At 33.3% G+C, this 18793-nt stretch overlaps 1 protein-coding gene across 1 annotated transcript; it reads right to left on the bottom strand.

Moving 5' to 3' along the window:
* Positions 1–16902: 16902 nt before the first annotated feature.
* Positions 16903–18793, bottom strand: LOC110423061 (two-component response regulator ARR6-like). Its single transcript, XM_021437166.2, has 5 exons — positions 18565–18793; positions 18382–18460; positions 18193–18270; positions 18030–18100; positions 16903–17910 (listed from the first exon to the last, which is right to left on the bottom strand). Exons 1-5 carry the CDS (start codon positions 18720–18722, stop codon positions 17586–17588), a joined length of 711 nt encoding a protein of 236 aa, XP_021292841.1. The 5' UTR covers positions 18723–18793; the 3' UTR covers positions 16903–17585.

The following is an 18793-nucleotide window of genomic DNA, read 5'->3' as shown; positions in this document are numbered from 1 at the left end:
GATTAGCTTTTACTTAATCCTGTTACACCAATTTAAAACCCAGATTCGAAATCTTTGAATATTTTTTAGCAGAAGTAATACTAATTTATTGAGATTTGCAGCTGGATTGTGGATAAAAATGGGTGTTTACCCTTTCGCAACAGTTGAATCAGTAAATCAATAAAACCTTGAACGAGTAAATTTAAAAAAGTAATCAACAAATTATTTGAATAGAATTTTAGCAAAACGTTTATTATCATTGCTACGTAATTAACCCAAGTCAGAGAAGACCCCATCAAAATTTCAGAATCATTATAATCTTTGTAATGGAAGGTTCTCCTCCACAATCTGGATGAAGGTAAGAGAGCATTATTAATTTACAAATTGAAAGTCAATTTGGATCTGTAGTTTAAAAGGCATTTGGGGGAGTGGCTCACCAAATTATATTTCTAATTTAGTGAATTTGACTTCATCTTAATGAAATTGTAGTGTGGTTTGACAGAAACAACTCCAGACGCGGTCATGGGGGGCCTTTCTCCGCACAATCAGTCAATATATGCATATATCCACCTTTTGTTGTATTTTATTGCCCTGGTGGCATTCTGAGGGCTTTCCTGGGTCCTTAGCTGCCAAAGTTTGAAAATGGCCTCCCATTTTCACTTTTCCTTTGATTTCTTTTATTCAAATTTTATATTATGTTCTTAGGTATCATAAATCCGTTGTTGACTTCTCCATCTACAGACTGTATGACGGTAGTTGGCTTTTCTTTCCCGAGTAATTGACCGATGAAGGTGGTTGGAGCCCCGGAAGGAGGTGGGGTAATGGGCCAAATTAATTAGGGGTTGACGAATTGATAAAAGCTACTATGCGGTTTTTGAAGCCCAAACGGCAAGCGCAAGCCTCCCACAGCTTCTATGAAGTTTTATAGCTGAAAACAAACAACTTCCATAATCATGAACCGTGTTGAAGCTTTGAAGGACCTTTCCACGCTGGAACCCTACAATACCGCTTTTACATTCGAAGTCTTTTAAAGACAAATTCGTCTTACTATTAATATGATACCAAAGTTATACAAAGTTCAAAACAAACAGCCTTAAGGAGAAAAAGAGAACATATACAGTAACTCGTACAGAAACCCAAGGATATAACAACCTCCACCTAAGGCGCCCAAGGCAGAGCAAGCAGTCCATCCCTGCTTAGTATATGTACCACAGAGGAAGACGGCAATAATATTCATTTAGAAAGGCACATCCCCTTTTTTGATTGGTATGCACCCAAACTACAGCTAGAATTGCTTTCTTGCTGACACAGTTAAACCGAGAATCTTTGATAATTGTATTATATAAAGTTATCTTACATATATTTGAAACCTAAAATAGAGCTAAGTTCTTCAGTTTTTAAGTAATTTATAGGTAGTTTTATACTTTCTTAATAATAGTTTCAACTATGTTATAGCTGTTTCATTTTAAACAATTTTAGTTTAATTTCTTGTTTAAAAAGTCCTAATTTCAGTGCGAGGAACTGGGGCTTTAATGGCAATGGATGAAGGTAATTGTAGAACATATATGCTGCAATGTTTTGAGCGTAACGTGAGCTATAGAAGTCCAATTGGGATGATTTTTGGAATGTTAGAAGCTAAGAGGAGAAGATACAACTTCCATGTTCATCACTCCACCAAGTTCTGATGAGATCAAGGTCAAAATCACCTCAAATTAAGTAGAATTGCTACAAACTCAAGGCAGAAGGTTTGGCGCCACAGCCTCAAATCCTTCCACGTTACAGCGCCAACCCAATCAGCTAAACAAGCTTCCAAAACAGAAGGTTTGGCGCTGTAGTGTCAACCTTTTGGTGCCACAGTGCCAAACTAGCCTCAACACTAGGGAAAACAGTGTGTTTGGCGCTGCAATGTCAACATGAATTTAATGATATCTTAGCCTTCGATTTTTTTATCAAATGGCATGATAGGGGGTGTAAAAGGTAATCTCTTTGTTCAGAAAAAGGGGCCTGGAGGCAGAGAGCTTTTTGGGAGAAAAAAGAAAGCTTTCTACAAAAAAAAGAAAAGGAAAGAAGTCAAAGGAGGATTGGATTCAAAAAAGCTGCAGCAACTCATTTCTCACAATAGTTTTTGCTTTCTCTCTTTACTTTTTATTGTAAAAATGATTTATTTTATGAAAATATTAAACTTTGCTATAAATATAATGAGTTAGATATCTTTTTCTAGAATTGTAGTTGTTCTCTTTATGTAGTTTGGTTATTTAAATGCTATTTTACTTATTATTAATAGGTATTATGTCATTTATTTCAAATCTAATCTTATTACCTCCAATTGCTTGGTCAACAATTATATTAATTTGTATCTCTAATTGCAACTAGATAAAGAGAGTTTAGAATAGACCAAGGGTTTGAATAGTATTTGTTCATTTCACTTAAAAATTAAGTGATTTATTAGTATTTAGAATAGAAATATACTTAAAAATCATATGTTGCCAAATTTAGAGCAAAAGCTTAGTGAACTTACCTTTATTAATTTACATAGACATATGAAAAATTAATTATAATAGATATGTTTACAATATCTCGACAAAGACTTGTAAATAAATTTAGATTTTAGGTTAGCAACTAACCTATTGATATAAGCATAAAGAGAGAGCTTAAATTCAAATGAAAGGTAGAATCATTCTACAACCCTATACTTTAATTCACTAATTCTCTAGCAATTTCTAGCATTCATTCTTTAGTTTAAACTTGTTAATTTAAGCTTAATTTTTTTATTAATCTTCAAATTAATTTACTTGGATAAGATTACAGTGTCTTATTTTACTATTTAATAAGAAATTATACACAAATTCCTTGTGGAGACAGTACTTTACTTACTATTATGTTACTTGTGCGACATGTGCGCTTGCGTGTGTGTAAAACCAGCAACAAGTTTTTGACACCATTTTTGAGGAATTATTTTTTCTATTCTTTTGCTAATATTAATACCAAGCAAACTATTATTAATTCAAGCTTTGTTTTCTTTATTTTTAGGTACTTTTTGGTCAGTGTATAAAAAGATTAAGGAGCTTGAAAATTGTCCTTTGTGATTCAGAAATCGAGAAGACTTTCCGAAGATTACTTAGACAAAACTCTCAAGACTCTAATCAATCGGAGAGAATGGTTGAGAATCAAACTAGGCAGTAAATTCAAGGATATGTAGTTGAGAATTGATCATTAAGGGATTATGCTATTCCGTTAGTCCATGGACTTCATTCAAGCATTCAAAGGTTAACAATTCAAGCTAAAATTTTGAGATTAAGCTGTCCATCATTCAAACGATCCAAACAACTATTCAATTCGAAAGCTTCCCAAATGATGATCTTAACGCTCACTTTTCTAACTTTTTGAAATTTGTGATACTTCCATACACAATGGGGTCACTGATGATGCTATCTAAATGAGACTTTTCCTTTTCTCACAGCGAGATAAAGCCAGAGTCTGGTTGAATTTTCTTTCCATGGGTTTGTCAAAGCATAAGATAATCTTGCGTAAAAGTTCTTGACTAAATTCTTCCCTTCGGTAAAGATGGCAAAGATGAGAAACAATATTACATCTTTCACACAATTTGACTCTTAATCTTTGTACAAAGCTTGGGAAGGTAAAGGACTTGCTTTAGAGATGCCCACACCACGGTCTACCTAAGTGACTTACAAGTGCAAACATTTTATAATGGGTTGTTGAACCACATTCAAACTACCATTGATGCTATAACTGATAGTGCTCCGATAGCTAAATCTATTGATGACACCTATGACCTTTTAGAAAAAATGGTGTCCAACAACTATTAGTGGCACTTTAAAAGGTCATTACTTAGGAAGATGGTTGGAGTTCTTGAGTTGGATGCAATTAATGCCTTAACTGCTCAAGTATCTACCCTTACTAAGAAATTTAAGACTATTAGTGTTCATTCTATTCAAAGCACTCCTGTCATATGTGATTAATGTGGAGACGAACACTAAACGAAGCATTGTCTTGTGAGTACGAAGTCAATTCAATTTATGGGAAATCAATAGCAAAATAACCCATACTCCAACACTTAAAATCTTGGGTGAAAGAATCACCTCAATTTTTCTTGGGGTGGCAATCAAGGATCTTCATTAGCTCCAAGACCAAACTTTCTTTCGAATTTTCAACCTCAAGTGAGACCTCCTGTGCAAGAGAAAAAATCCTCCATGGAAGAGATGTTGATGCAATACATATCTAAAATTGATTCCTTCATCCACAATCATTTAGCTTTAATAAAGAATTTAGAAGCACAAGTTGGTTAGTTAACAAGTTTTATTAATGCTAGGCCCCAGGGAACCTTACCTAGTGACACAAAGCCAAACTCTAGGAAGGAAGGCAAAAAGCATGTGAAAGCCATTACTCTTAGGAGTGGGATAACATTGGGTGATAGTAGCAAACTAATTGAAAAGCAAGAGAAGACAGTGGAGGAAAAAGTAGCAATTGAAGGGTAAAAAAAACAGATGCAAGAAAAGGCTGTAAAGGTAACGCACCTTCATATCCCATTTCTTTAGCACTTCCAAAAGTAAAAGTTAGATGATCAATTTCAGAAATTTCTAAAAGTGTTCAAGAAACTCCATATTAACATTCCTTTTGCCGAAGCCTTAGAGAGCATTCCCACTTATATTAAGTTTTTGAAAGATATACTAACAAAGAAAAGAAGACTTGATGAGTATGAAACAATGGCACTCACTAAAGAGTGTAGCATCATAATTTCGAACAAGCTTCCACCAAAGCTCAAGGATCAAAGTAGTTTTACTATACCTTGTACTATTGGTGCATTGTTCTTTGTAGAAGCCTCGAGCGACTTAGAGGTTAGTATAAATCTAATGCCTTTGTTTATTTATCAAAAGTTGGGATTAGGGAAATGAAGTCAACCACAATGACACTACAGCTTACCAATCGCTCTCTCACTTATCGTTAAGGGATTATGAAGGATGTTTTAGTGAAAGTGAACAAAATTCATTTTCCCAATTAACTTCATTGTTCTTGACATGGAAGAGGGTTGTGAGATATTGATCATACTTGGAAGACCCATTTTACAAATGGCAAAAGCTCTAATTGATATGAAAAAAGGAGACCTCACTTTAAGGGTTCAAAATGAAGAAGTACCCTTTAATATTAACTTCCTAGTAAACATGATGAATGCTTTGCGGTGAGAGTCGTCAATTGTGTCACCCTTAAGGTGTTTGAAGAGAATTACCTAGACCTTTTGGAGGCATAATTAGCTGTTAGCTCTAAGAGGGATGATATTGATGTTGCGAATTATGTGAACCTCTTGGATGCAGCATCCCACCATTTGAATCCTTGGATCTTTCTTTTTCATTTGCTCCAACAAAACCATCCTTTGATGAGCCATCTACATTTGACCTTAAACCTCTACCCTTTCATTTGAGGTATGCATTTCTTAGTATGTCATTTACTTTTCCAATTATTATTTCTTCTAGTCTTTCAAATTTGCAGGAAAAGAAACTTTTAAAAGTGCTAAAAGAGCATTAAAGAGCCATAAGATGGACTATTGTTAACATTAAGGGGATCAGTCCATCCATTTGCATCTAGAACATTTTGTTAAAGGGAGATCACCGAACCTCCATTGAGCATCAAAGGAAACTCAATCTCATTACAAAAGAGGTAGTTTAAAAGGAGATTATCAAATGGCTAGATGTCGGTATCATTTACCCTATCTCGGATATCTTGTGGGTCAACCCCATTCAGTGTGTTCTAAAGAAAGGAAGAATGATCGTGGTAGCCAACTCCAACAATGAACTTATCCTCACGAGGATGATGACTGGTTGGAATGTGTGTATGGATTATTGGAAGTTCAACAAAACTACAAGGAATGATCATTTTCCTTTGCCATTTATTGATCAGATGCTAGATAGATTGGCTGGTAAGGAGTTTTATTGTTTCTCGGATGGATATTTTGGGTACAATCAAATAGAAATAGCTCTTGACGATCAAAAAAAGGCTACCTTCACTTGCCTTGATGGCACTTTCACTTTTAAGAGGACGTCTTTCAAATTTTGTAATGCACTTACTACTTTTCAAAGATGATGAAAAATCTTTTTAGATATAGTTGAGAAATACCTTGAGGTATTTATGGATGATTTTTCAGTGTTTGGTAATAATTTTGATGAATGCCTTTTGAATCTTTTTATGGTCTTTCGAAAGTGGGAAAAGATTAACTTAAGGTCTTTCGAAAGTGGGAAAAGATTAACTTAGGGTCTTTCGAAAGTGGGAAAAGATTAACTTAGTATTGAATTAGGAGAAATGTCACTTCATGGTGTAAAAAGGCATTATTTTAGGCCACAAGGTTTCAAGTTGAGGCTTAGAGGTGGACAAAGCAAAAATTGAAACAATTGAGAAGCTTCAATTGCCAACTTTAGTGAAAAGCATCAGAGGTTTCTTAAGACATGATGGCTTTTATAGGAAGTTCATTAAAGAATTTTTAAAATTTTTCAAACCTTTGTGCAACTTGTTGGAAAAAGATATCCCTTTTAAGTTTGATTATGAATATCATGCTGTATTTTTAAAATTGAAAAAGAAATTAGTATTTGCACTTATCATTGTAGTCCCAAACTAGAGTCTTCGTTTTGGAGTTGATGTATGATTCTAGTGACTATGCTGTATGGGCAATGTTAGGCCCAAAGAAATCAAAGGTTTTTATTCTATTTATTATACAAGCAAGACATTAACCAAAACTTAAATGCACTACACCACCACTGATGCATTTGATAAGTTTCGTTCTTACTTGGTTGGCATTAAAGCTATTATGTACACTAGTCATTTTGCAATTAAGTATTGCCAAAAAAGATGCTAAGCCAAGATTGATAAAATGGATCCTTTTGCTACAAAAGTTCGACTTGAAAATTTGAGATAGAAAAGGCATAAAGAACCAAGTAGCAGATCATCTATCTAGACTGGAGAATAACAATCAATGTAACAATTTGACTTTAAATAATGAAACTTTTCTTGATGAGCAATTGTTGGATGTTCATTAAAAGAAGTTGCTTTAGTATGTTGATTACGTCAATTACATTGTGAGTAACCTTCTACCTTCTTATTTAAATTATAATCAGAAAAAAAATTTCATGATGTTAAATTTTATGTTTGGGATGAACATTTTTTATTTAAATAATGTGTTGAAAAAAATTCTAAGAGGGTGCATTATGGAGGAAGAAGTTGAAAGCATTTTAAAGCATTGCCATTCTTCCAATTATAGGGAACACTTCGGAAGGGATAGAATAGTAACAAAAGTGCTTTAGTCAAGTTTTTATTAGCTAACTTTGTTCAAAGATGCTAACAATTTTTCTTTACACTGTGATAAGTGTCAACGAGTAGGGAATATCTCAAGGAGACATGAAATGCCACTCAACAATATCCTAGAAGTAAAGATCTTTAATGTATAAGGCATTGATTTCATGGGACCTTTCATCTCGTCATTCAACAATCAATACATTTTTTTGGCTATGGACTATATATCGAAATGGGTAAAAGCTACGGCAATGCCTACAAATAATGGAAAAGTGGTGTTGAAGTTTTTGAGGAAGAACATCTTCACTATATTTGGCACCCTACGGGCAATAATAAGTGATAAAGATAGTTATTTCTGCAACAAGTATTTTGTTGCAATTCTTGCTAAGTATGGAATGACACATAAAGTTATGACTATCTATCATCGACAACAAGTGAACAAGTCGAGGTTTCCAATTGTGAAGTCAAGAGGATTTTGGAGAAAGTTGTGTCCTCATCGAGAAAAGATTAGAGCTAAAGACTTCATGATGCACTATAAACACATCGAACAACTTATAAAACTCTAATAGGTAAATCTCCTTATTAGTTAGTCTTTAGAAAGCCATGTCATCTCCTGGTAAAGATTGAACATAATGGTTATTGGGCAATCAAGAAGTTCAATTTTGACTTGGAAGTAGCCGGTGAGAAACGATTACTTCGACTCAATGAAATGGATGAATTTAGATTGGATACTATTGGAGTAGGATCTTAGTGAATTAATGTGATTGTATAAAGCATGGATTTCAATTTTTTTTTTATAAAAGAAGCAAGCAATCCAATTATACAACCGAAAACACACATTATTATTATTACTAGTAATAGAATCACATCTAAAAATAAGAATATACTAAGAAAGAAAAATCATACATTTTATTCTGAGATTCTCATTTTCGAATATCACCACACCAATGAATGATTTTTCTACTAAACAAGTTTACCACTTATTCTTCAAAAATACATTCAACTTGAACCTTGAGTAGACAAAGTGTGGAATACAAAACTATAAGATGACAACCGATTTTGTCTCTCTTTTCTTTAGAAAAGCTTGGAGGAGGAGAAAAGAAGAAATGGCTGAATTTTTTTTTTAAAAGAAAAAGTATGTTCTTTTCTTTTTCTTCCAATCTCTTCTCTTTTTATTAAAACTCTTGCTTCAAAGGTTTAATCAAAATAAAACACCTTTGAATCAATCTTGACCATCCATTCAGAGTTATGGGAGTATCAAACATGCTCCACAGTTATCAAAATTAAAATTAAAGAATAAATAATTTAATTCTTTAATTATCATTTAGAGTTCTTGATAAAATAAAACTCCTTATTAAATAATAAGTCTTATTTTATTATTATCCATCTTTAATTAAAAAGAATTGATAATAAATAAAAGAGTAATAGTCAAACATGGAGTCTCCTTTTATCAACATGGATATCTAGATTTATTTTGCAAGAATCCTCCTAAAATTATCTTAATTTAAGATAACTCTTGTTTGTAATTAAGACAAAAATATTTTATCTTGTATAAATTGAGAAAAATATGTTTTCTTATCTAGATTAAGACAAAAAATAATTTTCTTATCTTAAATTAAGACAAACATATTTTCTTGTCTAAATTAAGAACAAACATGTTTTTTGTCTAAATTAAAATAAACATGTTAAGCCTACCATTTTTGTACACAATTTAATTAATCAAATTAAAACATATATTTCAGCTTAAACAAGTTGAATTCTACAAAACTAAGTGAAGAATCTATTTGGACATAGATGTTCCAAGCTTCAATAAACTTAGAATTACTCTTAATCTCATTAAAAATAATTCAAGCTTATTAACCATGAAATCACTCCACCATAGACTCATGGATGCACTCTTGGATTAACTATAATTACAAGAAACAATTTCATATTTGATATTAATTATTAGTTGTCCAATTACAAATCTTATATTGTGAACTTTCATAACCATCCAATGACAAAAGGTGAAATTATTGTTTAACCATTTATGTCAATTTTATCCCCTAGTCTCAAATTTTATCTAATTAGTAATTCAATACGCTAGATCTAATCTTTTGAGTATCTAGATGTGATAAGTAGTTAATTCATCAATCCACTAGGCCTAGATTAATCACCAATCCTTCTAAAATTAGTAGAAGCGATGTTTAATGCTATGAACTCTATTATTTGGATATATGTTCTCAGATGTTCATCTCAATTATAATCCCAAAAGACAGAGTCTAGATCAAAGTTTTATGATGATCATGCCCATGGTAAATCAACAATTATAAGAAAATTAAACACGAATCCACTATCCATCAGGATTTTAGTTCTACTATAAACAAATGCATAAGTTTGAGATCAAGATTTAGGTAACAATAAACTTAAATTTGATTCTCACATGATTCTAGTTCATGTTATAGTGCATTACTCAAAGTTAACTATTTTGATGATTTGAGACTTATCATTCTCTTAAAATGAATCACATTCGTTTCGTTGAAAATAATCTTGACACTACAACCTTAACATAATAAAGTGACCAGCTTTATTATATGGCTATAAATAATTTTTAGATTCAATTAAAATATATGTCTCCTATGTATGACTCTTCATTCAAATGTATTTTAACATCTTAATATAATCTTGGTACCTTAATAACTAGATAATGAATGCTTACTAAAACAAACTCTTCGTCTTATTATCCAAATGTACTTTCATTACAAATAAATTTAATGAAATTAAGCATGAGAATATACTTGCTTTCCAAGGCACCATATTCTCAAAATTCCTAATAGATGTATATGAAAATGTCAAGATTTACAAAGAGAAAACTAAGAAATGGCATGATAGGAGACTTGTGGAGCACCTTTTTGAACCGAGTTAGCAAATCCTGTTGTTTGATTCTCAATTGAGGCTATTTCCAGGCAAGTTGAAATCAAGGTAGTTAAAACCTTTTCTTGTTTTAAAAGTGTTTCCTTGTGGTGCATTGGAAGTTGTTGATGGTTCAACCAATGAGAAATGTAAAGTGCATGGGCAATGATTGAAGCACTATTGGGAAGGTGATATCGAGCGTTAACATTCCTCTATCAATCTAACTGAGATCCCAAATGAGATTGAAGAGAGTCCGATTGATGATTATAAAGAAAGCGCTTCTTAAGAGGCAACTTAAGTTCTTTATACTTAATTTTCTTGTTTTAAGTTTTTTTTATCATTTATTGTATGTTTTTATGATTTTTTATGATTTAATATTTAAGTTGATAGTATTCTTTATTAAGTTTTCTTTTCATTTTTGTAAGAGGAGAAAAGGCAACACAAAGAATTTGGCGCTGCAATGCCAACTTCTTTGCACCACAATGCCAAATTCTAGCTTATAAGGTGGACAAGTTAGTAAGTTTGGTGCTGCAACGCCAAAATATGGAAGTATTATGTGAGAAACAGAAGTTTACCAATCTTTTGGTGCGGTAGTGCCAAAACATGCAACTTTGCATTGTCAACAAACAGAAAGTTTGGCACTGTAGTGTCAATTTTTTTGTGCTACGGTGTCATTTAAAAAAATAAAATAATAAAGATCGGGGCAGAAGGTTTGACACTATGGCTCCAAATGGAGGTCCCTTCCTCTATATAAATCCCATTTTCTCTTTTTTTTCTAATTTCAAACCCTAGCCCCAAATTTCCCAATATTCTCTCATCCAAAAAAACAAAAATGTCTCTGGCCCAGTCATCAAATCCGTCAAAAACCATAAATTCTTGCCATTTTAATCAAGTTTCAAGGATTTGCACCATCTCTTCTTCATCAAAGTGTAAAAATCAAGTAAGTGTCAAATATTTTGCATGAAATTTTATTCTTGAGGAACTTGACTATTTGAGAAGAATTGTGTTGTTGATTTTTGGATAAGTTATGCTTATTGATGGTAGTAATCACTTTATACTTGAAGTTTCATTGAGATTTATGGTGAATGGTGATAATTGCATTGTTATCATTGAATAGTATCAATTTTCTGCACATTGGGAGAAATTATTGATTTTTGGTGCTTTTATTGTAGTTGGTATAGATTTTGAAGAGAGTAAAGTTGTGGTGATTATTTGTCAAAATATTTGGTGTTTATTGTGGGTTGAAATATGTAGAAATGTAATTGTGAATTTTTTTGAGAAAACCATGACACCTAATAGAGTTAGACTTAGTAGCAATGGGTTTGACAGTAACAAATTTGTGTCAATTGAGGTGTTTAAACACCATACTTAATCCTTAGTTCAGAAGTCTCCGATCCTTGAAAGAGGCATTGAGGTTCCCATGGCTACGTTTAACTACATTTATGATATAATTGAGGAGATAAAATAACAAGCCTTTTGTGCTCAACCTGAAGTCATAATTTTACCAATTTTTAGAGAATTTTATGCTAATGCTTTAGAGCATGAGAATGGTGTGGCATTTTATAGGAGAAAAAGAGTGCCATTTGATAACCACACCATTAATCATTTCTATAATACACTGAAGGTGGAGAATGACCAGTATGTCTAATATTTGAATGGTAATGTGGATATTGAGGAAATCATCAATTTGCTTACTAACTTGGGCACTACTTGGAAACTATCAAGGGGAGTTCTAGCATCATTCAAGGCAAGTGTGTTATAAAATGAAAACAAGGTACAGCACCACTTAATTGTCACAAAAATATTACCAGTCAAGCATTTAAGTGATGTGACTAAGGATAGAGCAGTCTTGCTTTATGCCATCGTATCAGGTAAACCCACAAATATTGGTCAGTTGATTTTTAATAACATCATTCACATTACTGGTTCAGTTAAAGAAAAACTATGGTACCCATCACTCATCACTGCATTGTGCAAGCAAGTGAGAGTCCAATAGGGCAGCAGTGAAGTGATGTTGCAGCCAAAAGCTCCATTGAATCCAAGAATTGTTCAAAGATTCCACGTTTCAGAATCAGCTGCTATTGGTTACAGTTCATCTATTCCACCAAGTCCTTCATCACATTGACCAAACCTTTCCATCTCACAAAAGATGAAGCATTTTGAATGCTACATGGCAACCATGGAGCAAACGTTTCGTGTTTGCACTATACCTTTGTAGATGGACATCATAAATTTCCCACCCATGACTAAGGATTCAAGTGATGATAAGGACGAGGAGGAGGAGGAAAAAGTGAATCATTCTAAAAGGGAGTTTCCTTTTCCTAATTTTTCTTAATATTGGGGACAAAGTAGACTTAAGTTTAAGGGGTGTTTAAGTTTTAAACTCTATTTTAGTTGTTTTTTACATTTCATGCTTTTAAGTTTCCAAGTTAGTTAAGTTGTTATTTTCTAATAATTTTTTTTTTTTAGAAAATGTTGACTACAAGAAGTTACGCCATTTCTTTTGATCTACTTATTCAATAAAGAAAATTAGTTGTCTTATTATCTTGTGCTCTTAGTAAGTGTGAATATTGTTTAAAAATTACATTGAACTTTGTTTTTAAGCACCCTTATAGAATGTGAATTTCCACCATGTTGAGCACATTCTTCTTGCTGTGAATAATTATGTGTATTTAGAGAATGTTTACGTAAGTGTGAACATTTGAATAATTTCTTGAGTTTTAGAATTTGTTTTAATTTTTCTCGAGGTGAAATCCTAGGCTACAGTTAGTTAGGGAGATGACTTAGGCCATTTATATATCGTTTAAGCTTTTTAGGCCTACCATGCTATATTTTGTCCTTAATTACCCTTTTTGAGCTTAATGTTTCCTTTTCTTGATAAAACACTTAGTAAATAATCCTAGCCTATGAACAAATTTCCATTTCAACACTCATCACTCCTAAGTATGTAGATCATTTTAAGAACGTAATTGGGCTAAGTAATGAAGAAAAAGGTAGAGAAGGTGAAGTGGTGGAAAATTCAAAATTTTATGAAAATATTCACCCCATTATCTACCATAAAAGAAATAAGTTTAGGGGTGTTAAATTGTGAATATATGAATTACAAAAATATATAGAATAAAGTGTTTGATGGATGAGAAAAGGTGAAGCAAAGGAAAAAAAACGGTGACTAGGAGAAGTGAAGAATAAAGCTCATTATAGATCCTAGACTAATTATGTGTTTAGGGTGATTTAAGTGATATGTTATCCTATATCCTACCTTGACCTTAGCCATACATTACAAACTTGATAAAGTCTTAAAGATCTTTGATTAAGTGTTAGTCTACATTAATAGAAAGAGAAAGATGAAGAGTAAACATATGAAATTCTTAATTTGTTTAAATTCTTTGCATAAGCATGAACTTATCTAAATGACATAATTCTCATTGCAAGAAATTACACACAGACACACACACACACGAGATTCCATTTGAAAATGAGCTTGCAATTTAAGGATATGTAAATTTAAATAATGCTTCTACTTGTTATGAGTTGAGGAAATAAGACAACTTACAAGGAATGAAAGTGATCATTGGATTGGTGTAGTCGTTTTGTAGTTCAATGTTTTCTATTTTCATGTTTTTCTGTTGTTTTTAAGTTTTACTCAAGGACTAGTAAAATATTATGTTTAGAGATGTGATAACTCTATTATATAAAGTTATCTTACACATATTTGGAATCTAAAATAGAGTTAAGTCCTTTAGTTTTTAAGTAATTTATGGGTAGTTTATGCTTTCTTAATAATAGTTTCAATTATGTTATAACTTTTTCATTTTAAGAAATTTTAGTTTAATTTTTTGTTAAAAAAGTCCTAATTTCAACCTCAACTGATTTAGTCTCTTATTGATAAAGGTGTGCAAGAAGATGGAGCTTAATTAAATGGAAATGGATGAACACAATTTGGTTTGAAGCAATTGCTAAACATGTTGCTATACTTTGTGCATAATGTGAGCTAAAGAAACCTGATCGAGGTGATTTTTGGATTATTAGAATGCTAAGAGGAGAAGCTACAATTTTCATGTTCATCACTCCACCAAGTTTTAATGAGATCAAAGTCAAAAATCATCTTATAAGAGGCAGAACTGTTGCAAACTCAAGACAGAAGGCTTGGCACCACAGCCTCAAATCCTTCCACGCCGCAATGCCAACCTAATCAACCAAACAAGCTTCCAAAACAAAAGGTTTGGCACTGTAGCACCAGCCTTTTGACGTCGCTATGCCAAACGAGCCTTAGCACTAGGGTAAACAATGTGTTTGGCATCGCAGCACCAACACGAATTTAATGGCATTTCGACCTTCAATTTTTTTAACAAATGGCTATGATAGGGGGTATAAAAGGTAACCTTTTGATTCAAGAAAAAAAAGGCTAGAGGCAGAATACTTTTTGGGAGAAAAAAGAAAGCTTTCTACCAAAAAGGAAAGGATAGAAATCAAAAAGATTGGATTCAAAAAACTGCAACAACTCATTTTTCATACTAGTTCTCTTTCTCTCTTTACCTTTTATTGTAGAAATGATTTATTTTTTTAAAATATTGAACTTTGCTAGAAATATGATGGGTTAAATATCATTTTCTAGTATTGTGATTGATCTCTTCTTATGGTTTAGATATTTTAACTCTCTTTTACTTATTATTAATGGCTATTGAGTTGTTTATTTCAAATCTAAGCCTATTACTTCTAATTGCTTGATCAATAATTAAATTGATTTGAGTCTCTAAATGTAACTTGACAAAAGAAGTTTAAAATAAACCATAAATTTGAATAGCTTGCGTTCATTTCACTTAGAGATTAGGTGATTTGATTAGTATTTAAAATGAAAATATACCTAAATACCATATGTAACCAAATTTAAAGTAAAAGCTTAGTGAATCTAACTTAATTAACTTACATAAACATATAAAAAATTATTTATGATAAGTATGTTTACAATATCTTGACAAAAACTTGTAAATAAATTTAAATTCTAAGCTAGCAACCAACCCATTGATATAGGTATAAAGAAAAAGATTAAATTTAAATGAACAGTAGAATAATTCCACGATCCTAAACTTTAATTTACTGATTCTCTAGCAATTTCTAACATCAATTCCCTATTTTAGCCCTATTATTTTAAGTTTTTTTTATTAATTTTTAAATTAAAGTTATTTGAATGAGATTAAAGTGACAAATTTTATTATTTAATAAAAAATTAGACAATTTCTTGTGAGGACGTACTTTACTTATTACTATATTGCTGGTGCGAGTCTTTACGTGTGCGTAAAATCAACAACAATCTTCAAACTGACTTTTCCAAGCTGTAATGCTTTTGAGAACAGGTTCCACCTTCCGATGAGCTGAACCTCCTTCACCCTTCAAATCCTTTCATAAAATTCCAGAATCCGTATCCAAGATAACTTTCGTTAATTTTCAACTCTTTACCAGACCAACATCTTCCCTCAAAGCCAATGCTTCTGCTAACAGACTGAAATCAGATATAAAGCCGACCCAACCAGCTCTTTCTTGTTCCTGATGATAACCGTACTCCAGCTTCATTGGAGTTGTGAGAGTAAGCCCCACCATAATCAACCTTTACCCATCCCTCTTCAGGTTCAGTCTACATCTCTTTTTTTGGGTGGCCAAGGGCGTTGCAGACGTCTCCGCTGCAACATGGTTTTCAGAAATTGCTGTATTAGTACGACCCTCAGATCTTTGGTACTTAGTTCACACGTAGATGAGGATAGGCCACTGAACTGACATTTTATGTCGGGGTATCAAATATCAATAAGTCATCTTCAGGTGACATAGCCCACCCCCCACTCAAAAAGAACCACATGACTCACGGCAACAAAACCCTAAACTGATACTAATCCATTGTTTTTGGTGGCAAAGCAACAAAGTATTTTATTTTTTCGCTTTTACTTAACTAACCAATTATACTTCTCAGTTAAAACATTTACAAGAATGACAGAGGCGTCAGCTTCACCTTTAGTAAACAATTTGTCCGTATGCAATTTCCTCTATCAAGGGGAAAGAAATTTAAAGACTTTTGCCTAGAATATTTCGACTGAGCTTTCAGGGCCAAATTTATAAGACGCGGAGTAACAGAACCAAACAAACAGCGAATATTCTTCTTTATCATTTTTGCCTAGCCGTATCCGCCACCCTGGTCTCTAGTGCTTGCACCAGGACCAAACATTGCATAATGACAATTTTAGCTAAAGAGAGAAAATCTTTAAAATGAAAAAGAAAAAAAAAGTGTGTGCGCGCGCGGATGGGGGGAGAGAGACGTATAAAACTTCAATTTGGGCCGGCTAGCAACAAAAAGGAAAGAAGACATGCAAGGCCAGCTGGCCGCTGCTGGTCTCTTGTTTGGGCCCTTGTAAGGGTCTTTAAACAGAACATTACGGCCCAGGCAGGGACGGACAGATATAGATTTTGGACACGCCCGGGGATTTTCACGAGAAGAGGAGTTTGTTTCCCTTTATTGTTTCTCTTTGCAATCACTCAATAGCATGTAAATTATTCTTACAATATAATCTGAGGACTATTAGGATGAGAATATACGTTCTTTTTTTTTTATTATTTTGATCTTTCTAAATATATAAACTCAAGTAAACTAGAAATACTTGCATCCGAAAATTGTTTAGACCCAAGTCAATTATTACTACATTTTTTATTTCAAAACCTAGAAACAAATGATGCCCATAAAACGCAGCCTTTTATCTCTCCCATGCTAGAAGTCGTATGAAGTATGAACAATCAAAGTCTCACAACCAATCCAGACGTAGGGTCCAAGATCTTTACAGTATCAGCTATGTCCAATAGTTGTATGGAAGTAACTGGGGATTAGGTCCCCCTTGACAGCCGAGCATATGCAAGCAAAATACCGCTCTCAGAGAGACAGCCAGACAACACTGGCAGTTCCCCACTCCTACGTAGCCCCTTGTTCAGGGAACATCTCCATCTCATTCCCAACACTCTCCCAAAGTCCTATCCCCCTCCAAATATTCCCTGCTCTCTCTAGCAGACAACAAGATCATGCCCTCCACCTTATCATATCATATCATATTATTATTACTACCAGTATTATTTTTTTATTTCAAATTCAAAATCCCCAAACCCATCTGAACTGGCTTCATTCATATACAGAGGTAAAATATAAAGAAATTAAAAATAAATAAAAGAGACTAAGTTGATCAGAGTTAGGATTCGTAACTCGATTTTGTCACGTTATAGATTAACAAAAAATAGTACAAAAAAAAAAGAAAAAGAAAGAGGGTAAAATGGAGGGGAAGGGCCTTAATTGATTGCAAAGTGCAACAAAACCGTTGAAATACTAACGGAGAATTGCGGGTGGAAGGGGGGCTTGGCATGGGCTCCTGATAAAAATCACGTAATTTCTATTCAGAGCTTGTCATTTTGAGACGTCTGGTGGGAGAATCTAGTGATGAGGGCGAACATGGTGCTGATGCTGATAGAATTGACGGCGTTGGGGATGGAGATTGTGATGATAGAGATGATGCTGGTGATACCGGTGATGATGACAAAGTGGACGGTGGCGATGAGGAAAGATCACAGCTGTCTCTCAGCTTTCTCTTGTTGATTCCTCCTCCTCTTTCTCCTTCACCCACTCTGAACTCTCTCGTCATGTAATCTTTTATACGTTTAACATCTGATAATTTCACCGGCTTCACTATGAAATCCTCTGCTCCTTCCTCTAAACATCTGTTCATCAAAGATTTGAATAAACTCATCAATTAGTATAGATTCTTCCATTCTCGACTGACATAAAACAAAACTTAGCCAATTTTCATTTATCTAAGGCATGAAAAATATTAAAATACCTGTCAATTCGAGCTAAAACGTTCTCAGATGACATGATTACTACCGGGATTTCTCTAAAAGCAGAAGATTCCTGTTCAAAAATAAGATATTTCCATATAAAACATTAAGCCCTGTTCAAATACCATTGACAGAATTTCGAAAGAAAATGGAAAGGTTTCTAACCTTAATTTTTTTGAGCAATTCGTAGCCAGTCATTCCAGGCATGCAATAGTCAGTGATAATCAGATCAACCTTCAGACCCTGAATCAAAAACAACAGAGCTCTGAATCAGCTAAACTCATCTTTAAAAAATTCACTGACATAATTTTGAAATTGAGCTTAATTTTGTAATTTTATTTCAATTATACTCACATCAAGACCATTACTGTTTTTCTCCTCATCCAATCCCAGAAATTGCAAAGCTCTCCTTCCACTATCCACTGCCGTCACTGCACCAATTCAAACCAAACCTCATTCAATTCAAATCCAAAGAAGAAAAACAAATAGAGTAAAGAAGATAACTACTTTGGAACAAATGGAAATTATGGAACCAACCTTGCAAGAGGAATTCTGAGCAACCTTTCAATGACTTTCCGATCAACGTGGCTATCATCGACGCAACGATAGACTTCCTCAGAATCAGTCGGTGAAAGATCGAAGCCGTCAATCTTCTCCGTCCTCCTCCGCCATGTAACGGCTCCATTTCTGGCCATCTCAAGGTAATAAAAAAAAACCAGAAAGGAGCCAAATTTCTCTGTGAAACCTAAACTTAAAGGAAAGAAAA

The sequence above is a fragment of the Theobroma umbraticum genome, unplaced genomic scaffold (assembly GCF_002168275.2).
Source record: "Theobroma umbraticum cultivar Fairchild unplaced genomic scaffold, ASM216827v3 scaffold_20.0, whole genome shotgun sequence".
Taxonomy (NCBI): domain Eukaryota; kingdom Viridiplantae; phylum Streptophyta; class Magnoliopsida; order Malvales; family Malvaceae; genus Theobroma; species Theobroma umbraticum.
The sequence above is the reverse complement of the archived record's forward strand: the minus strand, read 5'-3'. Positions and strand labels throughout refer to the sequence as shown.